Genomic DNA, 13,533 nt, shown 5'->3' on the forward strand with positions numbered 1-13,533 from the left:
TTGAAAGCAAAATACTTATAAGAAAGGACAGAGTGAAAGGAAAGAGAAAAAGCAAGATCAAAAGGGAAAAATAAGATTAAGGGGAATACACAGTTGGTAATCATAAATATGAAAATGAGTGGAATGAACTCACCCATAAAATGGAAGCAGAAAGGAGAGTAGATTAAGACAGATTTCTATGATATGTTGTTTCCAAAAACCAAAAGCATTTGAGGCAAGGAGACATACACAAAGAATAGGAAGGAGTTGGGACAGAATTTATTATGCTTTTACTGAAGTTAAATAAAAAGCAGGAGTAGTAATCATGATCTCGGACAAAGCTAAAGCAAAAATAGATCTTATTAAAAGAGATAAGGAAGGAAATTACATCTTGATAAAAGTTACTATAGACAACAAAGTAGTATCAATACCAAACGTACTTGTACCACATGGATAGCCTCCAAAATTTTAAAGAAGAAATTAAATGTGCTTCATGAGGAAATAGACAGTAAAACCATATCAGTAGGGGACTGAAACTTGGTCCTCCCAGAACTAGATAAATCTAACTAAAAAAATGGACAAAAAAAGTAAATGAAATTTTAGAAAATTAGATTTAATAGCTCTCTGGAGTAAATTGAATGGGAATAGAAAGGAATATGCCTTCTTTTAAGCAGTACATAACCCCTACACAAAATTTGACCATTAGGGCACAAAATCTTTACAACAAAATGCAGAAAAACAAAAATAATAAATGCATCTTTTAGGTCATATTGCAATAAAAGCATAATTAACAAGGCTATATGGAAAGAAATAAAAATTCATTTTAATCTAAATAATATAATTCTAAAAAAAGGAGTGGGACAAAGAACAAATTACAAAAAATAATCTATAATTTCATTAAAAAGGATGACAATAAAAAATTACATATAAAATTTTATGGGAAAAGCCAAAGCAATATTTAAAGGAAATTTTATATTTCTAAACACTTACAATGGAATAGGAAAAAAAGCAAATCAATGAATTGGGCATGCAATTTTAAAAAAACTAGAAAAAGAATCAATGAAAAATCCTTAATTAAAGACTAAATTAGAAATATTGAAAATAAAAGAAATTAAGAAAATAGAAAGAGAACTACTGAAAAAATAAATCAAAGGAGGAGTTGATTTTATGAAAAGACAAATAAAATAAGAGTATTGGTTCATTTGAATTTTTAAAAAGTAAGAAAAAAAATCAAATTACCTGTATAAAAAATGAGAAGGGTGAACTTACCACCAATGAAGAGGAAGTTAAAGCAATCATTAAATGACAAAAAAAAATCTGACAATCTAAATTAAATCAATGGATATTTAAAAAAAATAAATTTAATAGATTACCAAAAAAAAGGAAATAGAAAACTTAAATAATTCCATTTCAGTGAACTACCTAAGAAAAAATCCCCATCACAAATGAGTTCTATCAGACATTTAAAGAACAGTTAATCCCAATACTACATAAACCTCTAATTCTATATTCTGTATGGTCCTATGAATCAAAAAAGACCTTTTGAAGGAGGTGGCACTAGAAATAAAACTCAAAGAGAACAATGAGCTGCAAGGCTAGAAGCTTGAGGATGAGCCTTCCCAGACAAGGGGATGAGCTTAAGAAAAGGGCAGGAGATAGAATACTGGGTAAGGCAGTGGAGCTTTTGCTTGGAATGCATCAAAGCAGAAATTTTTTGTAATCATCCTGAAAAATTGGCTGGAGCTGGTTTATGAAAGACTTTGAATTCAGAACTGAGGAAATAATATTTTATCCTAAAAACAAAAAGGAACCCTCAATACCTCCTGAACAAGAGAATCACATGATCAGAATTATGCTTTAGGCATCACTTCTGTGAAGGATAGAGCAGAGAACGTGGATTAGGTGAAACCAGTTATGAGGCTGTGAGAGGTAACAAAGACCTGATTTAGGATGCCTCAAACCACACCTAAGACACTTATTAATCCAAGCTTGATCTTGGGTAAGTCACTTATTTCACACTTCTGATTCTGATTTGTAAAATGGGGACAAGAGCATCACATAATTCACCAATTTGTGTAACTTTGTCTCATTTTTCTAATTTGTAAAATAATCAGGAGAAGGAAATGGCAAACCACCCCTAATATCTTTGCCAAGAAAACTCCAAATGGGGTTGCAAAGAATCATACCCAACTGAACAACAAAAATTCACCAATAGCTATAGGTGAAATTTTAAATATCAGTGTGCCACGTTTTCTCCTTATCTATACAGAGGTGCTTTAAATATATATTTATTTATATAAATGCTCTCTTATAATATATTATATGTTATATGTTATATAACATGTTACATTATATATAGATGTATTTGATATATTATTATATATTATACAAACATATATAATATATGTAAATAATATAATAGATGAATAATAAATCATATAATATAATATAATGCTTTCTTAGTGTCTCCAGGAATATAAAACTTTCTTTTTTTTTAACTCTTAATTTCTGTCTTAGTATTCATTCTAAACAGAAAAGCAGTAAGGGCTAGACAATGAGGGATTAAGTGACTTACTTAGGGTCATACAGCTACAAAGTACCTGAGGCCAGATTTGAACCGACATTCTCCTTTCTCCAGATGTGGTGCTCTCTCTGCTGAGCACCTAATGGCCTCAAACCTCAAACCTCAAAACAGTATCATGGATACAGAACTGGGAGGTATAATGGAAGCTTTTTTTTTTTTATAAATGAAGAACTGAGATCAAGTGACTTGCCTAAGATCACACAGGTGGTAAATAACAGAACAAGGATTCAGACTCATTTGACTGCAAATAGAGTACTCACTCCACTACAGACTTGGATTTTGTGTTGGTAAGCACTCCCTCCGCCATCCCTTGGTAGTCAACATTCTAGTGGTGAGCCTCCAGGAACTTAACTAGGTTCTCTCTCAGATGGCAGGCAAGCAGATGTCTCTGACTCATCCTGTAACACTTAAATTTGGTAACTGGATTGAGAACACTAGATTACTGAATTCATTTACTTCTGCTCAGTGGGTACCTTCCTATTCCATTGATCCACTGCTCTATTTCTTAGGAAATACCAGATCATTCTGATGTTGATTGCTTTATAATACAGTTTGAGATCTGATACTGCTAAGCCACCTTCCTTCACATTTTTTCATTGATTCCCTTAATATTCTTGATCCTTCCTTCTAACATATGAACTCTGTTATAAATTTTATACCTCTGTAAAATAAATTTTTGGTAATGTAATTGGCATCAAACTGAATGACTAAATTAATTTAGGCATAATTGATGAGTTTGTTATATTTGTTTGTTAATTATTATTTTATTATTTATTTATTTATTTATTTTTATATATTTACATATTTATATATCATTTATTTATTTATTTATTTATATTTTTATATTTATATTTTTATATTTATATATTATTTATTTATTATAAAATTATAAATAATTTTATAATTATTATTAATTATTATTAATATTTCTCCAATTACTTATATCTTCCTTTGTTTATATGAAAAGTGTTTTTTGTAATTATGTTCATATACTAGCTGGGTTGAATTAACATTACTATATTTATGTAATAGAAGTGATTCTATAGGACTCCTTGTTTGCCTATTTTCAAAACATTTTATATATTATTAAAATTTAAATTTTTGATAGAATTGACTTGTGAATCCTTCTGGTCCTCATGGTTTTTTTTTTCCCTCAGGGAGCTCATTGACAGCTTGTTCACTTTATTTTTCTTAATTAAAGTTATTCTATCTCCTTTTCTGTTAGTCTGGGAAATTTTTAGGCAACAACTTCATTTGGATTGTCAAATTTATTGGCATATAATTAGGCAAAATAACTCATAATAATTGCTTTAATTTCTTCATTTGTAGTGAGTGCACTCTTCTCATTTTTATTCTGGTAATTTGGTCTCTTTCTCTTTACATTTTTAACTAGAATTTTTAATTAGGACGCATGTTTAAACTACAATTTTTAATTTGTTCTTTTGATGTATTTTAATTGCAGACCCAGTATATAAATCTGCTCTTTTTTTCCTATTTTATGGATGTAAGCATTAAGAGATATGAACTTCCTCCCCCAAGTACTGCTTTGACTGCATCCCATAAATTTTGGTATGCTCTTTGCTGTCATTCTCTTGGAATTACTGTTTCCATGATTTGTTCTTTGATATTTCATACTTTAGGATTAAATTTAATTTCAAATTAATTTTAATATATGTCTCCAAGGCCCTTTATTGAATTTATTTTCTATTGAATTATGGTCTGGAAGTGATATGTTTAATATTTCTTCTTTTCTGACTTTGTGAGGTTTTTTGCCTTGACACATGGTCAGTCTTTGTGAAGATGCCACACACAACTGAGAAAAGGGTATACTCCTTTCTACTCTCATTCAATTTTCACCCATCTACCATTTCTAACTTTTCTAAAAATTTATCCATCTCTTTAGATACATTCATATTTATTTTATAATAAGATTAATATAGTTCTCAGAAGAAAAGTTGAAATCTCCATTCATCATAATCAACTCATCATTTTTATTTTTTTTTAAACCCTTACCTTCTATCTTAGAGTAAATACTGTGTATTGGCTCCAAGGCAGAAGAGTGGTAAGGGCTAGGCAATGGGGGTCAAGTGACTTGCCCAGGGTCACACAGCTAGGAAGTGACTGAGGCCAGATTTGAACCTAGGACCTCCCGTCTCTAGGCCTGGCTCTCAATCCACCGAGCTACCCAGCTGCCCCCTCTAGTTTATTTTTATAAGTGCCCTAATAATGATAAAGTTCTTAAGAGTTATGAATATCATCTTCCCATATCATACTATAAACATTTTGATCTTATTGATTTCCTTCTGATTTCTCTTTCATGTTTACCTTTTTATGATTCTCTTGAGTCTCATAATTAAAAGTAAAATTTCTCTTCATCTCTGATCTTTTCATCAGGAATGCTTGAAAGTCCATTTCATTAACTACCCATTTTTCTCATTGAAGGATTATAATCAGTCTGGTAAAAATAGAATTTTGAGCTTTTCCCTTGGCACCATTCCCAGGTACAAGTGTTAGAATCAAATATTTTCAGAACTGGTTCCCTGTCCATACATATATGCATGTATATGTTTATTTATTTGGAAAGATGGCTTGTTCATAAGTGAAGCAAATAAAATTACCTCTTTTTCAACCAGCATGGACAGTGTGCAAAAGAAACAAAGCATCCTTAAAGAATGAATAATTACTTTAATAACAATTTTAGAAGCACAATGTGCTTGGCACAAGACAGAAGAAATATATAGATGTTCTTCAAGTTTCCAAGATCATTGACTAAGTTGTCTATTAGCCATCTCAATATTTGGCATTGTATAGTTGTGGCAATTGTCTTATCTGAAATCCCAAGAAATTTCTTTTAACCAATATTATGGTTCAAATGTTTGTACTGCTTTTATATTGAACAAAACCCAAGAACAAAGTTGACCTTTTTTATTCTATTGTATAAATAAAAACACTGAACTGAGGGCAATGAAAATTGCACACTTCTCCATCACCTATTCTACAATACCTCTTCATGCAAAAAAAAAAATATGCTTTGTTAACCAGTTGTAGATTTTCCTCTGTTCTGTTTAAGTTGCATGTGGAACTTGGGTTAAAAGAATTATGGCCAGAAAATTGAACCAACTATAAAAGTCACCTTACCAGATTTATAGTAGATATAGATGGGGACTTAAGTCCTCCTTACCTTTATTATTTCAAGAAATATGAAAATCTGTGATGGAGATTCAATATTACTCCAATATTTATTTTTTCTTTCCATGTTAAAAATCCTTGTGCAGTTGCTCTTTAGACCCTGTTTGAAGGGAAAATATCTTCTACATTCTCACTTGTGCAACGGAAACAACTTGATAAAAATGTATTATAATATATTCTATTTTAATCCCATTTTAGCAGAGATCAAAAAATGAACCATAATCCTCATTATCAGTTAAAATTACGAACAGATTCCATCTAATTTTTACCCATTCTAGAGACACTAATAAGGCTAACCACGCCCAATTCATTAATAAACTTTTATGGTTTTGAAGGAGATATGTCTTAGAAGATTAGATATGTCTTCCTCATAGTAGTCATCTATTATTTCCACGAGTTGAGATACCGGTTCTTTAATTTCCTCATGGCAGATTTGACATCTTCATTCCTAAAAGAGTATATGATAGGGTTCAAGAGAGGGGTACAAACAGTATAAAAGACAGAAAGAAATTTATCTATAGAGAGTCTGCTAAAGGGCCATATATAAAAGTAGATGCATGGCCCAAAGAAAAGTATTACAACTGTGACATGAGCTGTTAAGGTTGAGAGAGCCTTCGATGATCCACTTGAGGAACGGCGCCGGACAATAACTAATATAACAGTATAAGAAATAATTAAGGCTAGAAAACAGCTCAAAGAGATCAGGCCACTGTTGGTTAATGTCATAATTTCCATTTCATAAGTATTCATGCAGGCCAACTCGATCACCAGGGGGAGGTCACAAAAAAAACTATCTACTTCATTTGGTCCACAAAATGGCAGATCTATTGTAAAGGCCAAGTGGCTTACAGAGTGAAGAATCCCCACAGCCCAAGATATAGCCACAAAAATTATGCAAAGTCTCCGATTCATGATAGTACTATAGTGCAGAGGTTTACATATAGCTATAAATCTGTCATAGGCCATTGCTACCAACAACATCATCTCACTTCCCACAAAACTATGAAGAAGGAATATCTGGGCCATGCATCCCTCAAAGGAGATGACCTTTTTTTCCACAAGAAAATCAGCAATCATTTTGGGTGTGGCAAAGTTGGACTGACAGATGTCAATGAAAGAGAGGTTGCTGAGCAGGAAATACATAGGTGAGTTCAAATGGGAATCAGAGACAATGGTCAGGATGATTATAATGTTTCCCAGTACAGATGCCACATAGACTATGGTGAAGATCACAAAGAAGAAAAACTGAAGTTCCCGAGAATTGGAGAGGCCCAGCAACACAAACTCTGACACCACTGATTGATTTCCTCCAGCCATTTATTCAGTCTCAAAGTGTTACCACCTAAAGAGAAGAAAATGGAGGAAGAAATAATTGACTGATTGTATTATAATATACATTAAAAACCAGTTGATTTTTTCTTATAAAAGGGAATATTTATTTTATGATTTTATGCCAAAATAACAAAACAAATATTTGTAATATTAATCAAAAAGCATTTTGTGGGTATCATATACGTATCATATAATCTCTCATGCTCTAATATGTAACTATAATACTTTAATAGATGAGTATTTCCACTTTTTTTTTAATTCTCCCAACCCTATTATACCCTAGTAGACATATTAAGGAGAGTTGAGATTTAGACATATAAAGATAAATTATATGGACAATCTACCTATGACAAGTAAATAGTAATTTAATAGATAAATGAGAGATCTAGGAGAAGTCATTTTAAGATAGAATGGAAAAGAGGCTTGACAGAGAAAACAGAATTGACTTGACTACAGATCAATGAATGAGATTTAAATAGGCAGAAAAGAAAGGTCAAGCACTTCAAGAATGGGAAATTATATGAATAAGGGTGAAGGAAGGTATGTTTAGTAGACTAGTCCAATTGGAGCTGAAAGGGTCAACCTAGAGAGTGGTCAGAGATAAGACTTAAAAGAGTTGGATCATGGAGGATTTTGAGCATTAGTATACATAGAGGAGGCTCTATCCTATTTAAAACAAAGATTCGAGAAAAGTTTTAGAGAGTAATGGGATTAGACCAATTTTTGGACAACAATCATAATAGCTTACATTTGTTTAGTCATTTACCATTTCTAATCATCTTTTCACTATTTAATATTTTTTAAATCCTGACATGGATTAAAAGAAAGTATTTTCATTCATTCATAAGTGAGTGAATTATTCAATAATTAAGCACTTACTATATGAGAGGCACTGTGATAACAATAAAAATTGAACAGTTCCTGCCCTAAAAGAGTTTAAGAAAACAAAGTTAGCAGCAACTAACTGATTGAGCCCAGACCTAAACAACACATGCCATAAAGATCAGAGCCATAACTCAGACTTAGGTTTACATATGCCAAATTCAGCAGGGGTTTTTGTTGGCTTCTTTCCTTATTTCTTTTACCTTTATACCAAGCTGGTTCATGCATGGACAAGGTGTAGCAAAGGGAAAGAGACTATATGTTGGGGAGATATAAGTGAAATGTGTTAAAACTCTGTAAAGACATTTAACAGCAGCTTTTTAGATATATACATGCCATGCTGAAAGTATAAAGTTGAAATGTAATAATGGGGTTCAGAGACTCCAATCTAACACCAGTATGGATATTTGGCAGTTTTTCATCCCCCCAAAGGCAGCTCTATACAGTGGGGGGAAAATCTGAATATAGAAAAAGATGGCCCAGGTCTAGTCTTGGCTCTTTACAAACTATAAGACTTTGAGCAAGACATTTCAGTGAGTTTCTATTTCTTATCTGTAAGATGAAGGGAATGGAAGAGATCATCTGAGTTCATTCAGCTCTAAATCGGTGTTACTATGAACTCTATTAAATGTGATAAGAGTTTAAGGAGATAATGATGATGCTGGCCTACAGGATGGAGTTCAGACCTCATGGAGTCACTGAGATCAATCTATTCAACCAAATTCTGAAGTTAATCTAGGAGAATATTCCAACTTTAAAGCTAAAATAGTGACAAGAAGAAGTCTCCAGAATGCCAGAAGGAATCATTTGCCTTATTTCATTTTAACTTTTTTTTAAACCCTTACCTTCCTTCTTGGAATCAATACTGTGTATTGGTTCCAAGGCAGAATAATGGTAAAGGCTAGGCGATGGGGGTTAAATGACTTGCCCAGGGTCACACAGCTGGAAAGTGTCTGAGGCCTGATTTGAACCTAAGACCTCCCATCACTAGGCTTGACTCTCACACTGAGCTACCCAGCTGCCCCCTCATTTTAAATTTTGAAAGAGACATGTATGAGTCAAATTTGGAAATTGTGAAAAAAGACAGAATTTATTATAATATCATGTATTTACCTGTATCAGGGAAACAATGAGAGGAAAAAGGAAAAACTTAAACAAGAAAAGAAGGAAAGAGAAATGGAAGAAAAGGAGGACAATAAAAAGTAATTGTTCTTAGCAAACTTGAAATAGTCACTAGCATTAATGCATGATTTTTTGTATCTCTGAGCCCAAAATGCTCTATGCTAGAAATTTTGAATGTCCTCTAGTTTCTACTTTTCCTATTTCCATTGAATTTCTGGTTAATTTGTCTAACTGCTTGAGAGTTTCACAAATGACTGTCAACTGCTAATCAGTGATTAACCCAATGTATCTGATAACAATGAGCTTGCTCTAGCACAGCATTGATGGTGAGTGGAGTGTTTGACTTTGAGTCAGTAAGACCTAACTTCTGATTCTGTCAGTTACACTTATTTACAGTGTGACCATGAGTAAATCTTTGAGCTCTAGTTGCTTCAACTACAAAATGAGGTAAGAATTTATCATGTATTTAGCACCAACATTTCTATGACATTCAAAGGAAATAATGTAATCCAAACAAATTAAATTAAAGTTATTTTTAATTAGCAAGGTAGATATATGCTAATAAGGAAAGATAAGAGACTTTGCCATTGATTACTTCTATAATTATCATAAAACTATTTAATCTCTATTAATTTCTTCATCAAAAACATGAGGAATTAAGTGATGTTACTTCCATCTCTGTTGCAACATTTTCCTAAGACAAAGTATGTAGTTGTGTGATAGGAACATATACATATTGGAAACTCATGTAGGATCCCTTGATTTTCTTTAGAGTCCAGTTGCTTCCTGGCCAAGATTTCTTATTATCTTATTATCTCAGCACACTTCAGGTATAAGGAAGTTTCTAGATAGGACTTGATATAGAACCTTTCAATACAAAGTAAACTAATGTTCTACTGATATTTAGGCCACAACTGATGCAAAAAAAAAAAAAAAAGAAACTGGCCATATAGTCCAATACTATGCATATTGGAGGTGGAGTCAGAGATGTGGTTTGGGCACTTATGAACTCTATGACATGGGGCAGGTCACTTAGTCTTGTTGTGCCTCTCTTTCCACATGTACAAAATAGACTCTATGGTCCTCTCTAGTTCTAAGTCTATGATCCTATGGATTTCTCCCATTGGATTTTCTTCATAAAGAGCTAGCGGCACTACTGATACATGATTTCTTTTTTTCTGTCCTGAATTAAAATTATGCTTTGATGGCTGGATCCCTAAAACACAGAAACCTATGGCAAGGAAGGACCTTGTACAATAATGATAACTTACCTTTCTGTAATGTTTTACAATTTACAAAGAACTTAATATGCAGAAATTGTTTTATTTGGTTCTCACAATAATCTTGGAAGGTAGGAAAAACAAGCCATATTCTAGTACTTAGTGCAGTGCCTCTAGAATTTGGCATAGTCCCTGCCACATAGTAGGTGCCTAAAAAAATGTTTGTTAGTCAAATGACAGATGAGATTCAGAAAAGAAAAGCAACAGGTCCCAATGTCAGAGCAAGGGTTCATGTCTAGATCCTCAAGACTTCTGCTATTCCTATCACACTATACTGCCTCAGCTAGCCAATTTTTTGCCCTTACATAGTATCCTCTTCTATATTCCAAAAGTCTAGTTATTAATGTAGTTATGAAATAAAAATCTGAAGAATAGAGTGGAAAAGAAAGAAGTAAAATAACTGTGATGGTCTTCCCCTTTGGTCTCTCTATAATGTCATGTTTTGCCTTTAATCATATCAGGTATATCTCTCAATTATTCCTAGGAAATTTTGGAGCTAGATTTGGAGCTGGATCTAGATCATAACACAAGGAGAAAGTGTTGTTAATGGTCTCAAGGAGACAGAGTCCGTACTCATGCCCTTCAACCTGATATAGCCCTGACTTCAAATCGCATGCCTCACAATGGAAAACATTGCCCCATTAGAGAAAGGAGCTCAGAGTTTGAACACTATTTGTACATTCTAAGTTCAAGCACCTAAATCAAACATAAGATACCAACATACATACTTACGTTCTCAAATATATTTTTCTCTACAGTCCTTGGTTCTTCTCTTTTTCTTCCTGACTGACGTCTCTAAATTTGCTTCTAAATACTTTTGCCTGATACAAGTAATTTGACACTGAAAATTATGCAATGTTTCATTGATTTAATGCATTTTAAATGAATTTTCTCTAGTTTACCCTGCTGTATTCTAAGCCTCTAGGGAGTAGCAACTTCAACAGAAACATCGATTGTACACACATGGCTCTCTATCAAGGAGCTACACAATCTTTATACTATGGAAATATATAGGCTCCTCCTTTGGAGAGCTATGATATCATCCTGCAGTGGGAATTATTAAGCTATTAAGTAAAATTTCCAAGGGACAAAAAAGTAAGATTTTATTTTAGTGTCAGCTAGACTTAGTACTATGCTAAAAATAAAAAAATATTAAAGTTAGGGTCATTATTTTGTTAACTCTTGACTTTCTGTCTTCCAGATATGTAACTATAGCGTCTCATATTTTATGTATAGAATATAATATAAAAAGAATTATAGAGTCAAAAGAATCATTTTATTTCAGCGAATCATTTACTATAGCTCTCAGAAGAAACTCGGAGATTATTGAATTCAAACTTCCTCATTATATAGGTGATAAAACTGAGGTAAGGAGAAGTTAAATTTCTCTGGACCACTCATATGACAGCTATCACAATCCAACCTTTATCCATTTACAAGAATGTAATACAGTTGGGTTTTTTGGTTTGGTTAGTTTTGTTTTTGTTTTCTTTACAGTTTATCAAACAGAGGGGTATTAAAGCTATTCTTAAAATGTTCCAATTAAATGGAAATAACTATTTACACAAACAGTACATTTCTACCTTAAAGCTATTTTACTTCTTTAAAAAAAAACTTGTTATAGACTGCTATATTGCAAAAATGAATAATATGGAAAAAAGTATCAAGTGATAACATTTGTGTAACACAGTGGAATTGCTTATTGGCCCTGTGAGGTGGGAGGGAAGAGAGAATGGAAAGAAAATGAATCATGTGAACAAAAAAAATTTTGAAAAATTAATATTTTAAAATTTTAAATTAAAAAAAATTAAAAATGAAAAGTTTTTTCTTTTGAATGCCACATATTGGTTCTTGTCATGATACAGCCCATTTCTTTTTTTCAACATTTTAGCCTTTTAAATAATGGAAAGCAATTACTGTAAATCATCTGTTTACAAAGATTTTTCTTCCCAAAGTGAAATATCTTAAGTCTTTAAAATGATTCTTAATGTCACCGAGTTTTAAGACTTAAAGTAATCACTCAGAAAGGTAATGGAAAGACACTTTTGATTACACCTTTGCAACATTACTCCAATATGCCTCCTTCTTTCATCTGACACTACCACTACTCTGATGCAGGTTTCATCACCTGGTGTCTAAACTATTGAAAGGAACTGATGGTGGATCTAATTGACTCAATTCTCTCCCCACTCCAATCCATCATCCTTTCAGGCACAAAAGTGATTTTTCTAAAGCACAGATTTAAACATGTCAACCTACCTCTCAGTAAAATCCAATGGTGTCCTTTCACTCCAGATTAAATTATAAAATCCTTTTTGATATTCAAAGCCCTTCATAATTCTCTCTCTCCCACCTTTTCAGGTTTTTTACACCTTATCCCCCACCATATACTCAATCAAATGACATTGGCCTCCTCGATATTACATGAACAAAATATTGGATCTCTCAGCTTTGGACACTGTCCCTGGCTGTTGCCATATATAACATGCTCTCTCTTGTCATCTCCAAATATTGACTTTCCTTAACTTTCTTTAAGTTACAACTACAATACCATTTTCAGGAAATCTTTTCCAACCTCTCTTAATTTTAATGCCTTCCCTCTCTTGATTATTTCCTGCTTATTCTATATATGGCTTATTTGTACATATTTTTGCTTGCAGCCTCCCCCATTTGATCATGAGCTCCTTTAGTGCTGAAATTGTCTTTTACTTCTTTTTGAATTTCCAGAGCCTAGCACAAAATATGTGTTTATTGCTATTTGTTGCCTGACTATTGCCAGACTTGATGGGTATGAGTAGGTTATAATAGATTATAAACAAAGAGTTATGCAGGAAAAATCATGTAAGCATACCATCAAATTCCTGGAAAAGAAAAGATGTTGGATACAGAGCAAAAACAAAGGAGAAAGGGTAGCTAGGCGGCTCAGTGGGCAGAGAGCCAGGCCTCAAGGCAGAGGGTACTGAGATCAAATCTGAACTCAGACACTTCCTAGCTATGTGACCCTGGGCAAGTCACTTAATTCCAATTGCCTAGACCTTACTGCTGTTCTGCTTTGGAACCAATACTTAGTATTGATTCCAAGATGGAAGAAAAGGGTTTGTTGTATTTTTTTAAAAGGAGAAGCAAAGAACAGCTCTCTTCCTCTACTAGTGTCTTTATGTTGCC

At 32.9% G+C, this 13,533-nt stretch overlaps 1 protein-coding gene across 1 annotated transcript; it reads right to left on the reverse strand.

Moving 5' to 3' along the window:
• Positions 1 to 6,120: 6,120 nt before the first annotated feature.
• LOC130453508 (olfactory receptor 4K1) lies at positions 6,121 to 7,069 on the reverse strand. Its single transcript, XM_007479729.3, has one exon. The coding sequence runs from the start codon at positions 7,067 to 7,069 to the stop codon at positions 6,137 to 6,139; it is 933 nt and encodes a 310-aa protein (XP_007479791.1). The 3' UTR covers positions 6,121 to 6,136.
• Positions 7,070 to 13,533: the final 6,464 nt, after the last annotated feature.

This window comes from Monodelphis domestica, chromosome 1, assembly GCF_027887165.1.
Source record: "Monodelphis domestica isolate mMonDom1 chromosome 1, mMonDom1.pri, whole genome shotgun sequence".
Lineage (NCBI taxonomy): Eukaryota > Metazoa > Chordata > Mammalia > Didelphimorphia > Didelphidae > Monodelphis > Monodelphis domestica.

Excerpts from the sequence above, each read along its gene's own strand:
- LOC130453508 (XM_007479729.3), bottom strand. The coding sequence starts at position 7,069 with ATGGCTGGAGGAAATCAATCAGTGGTGTCAGAGTTTGTGTTGCTGGGC.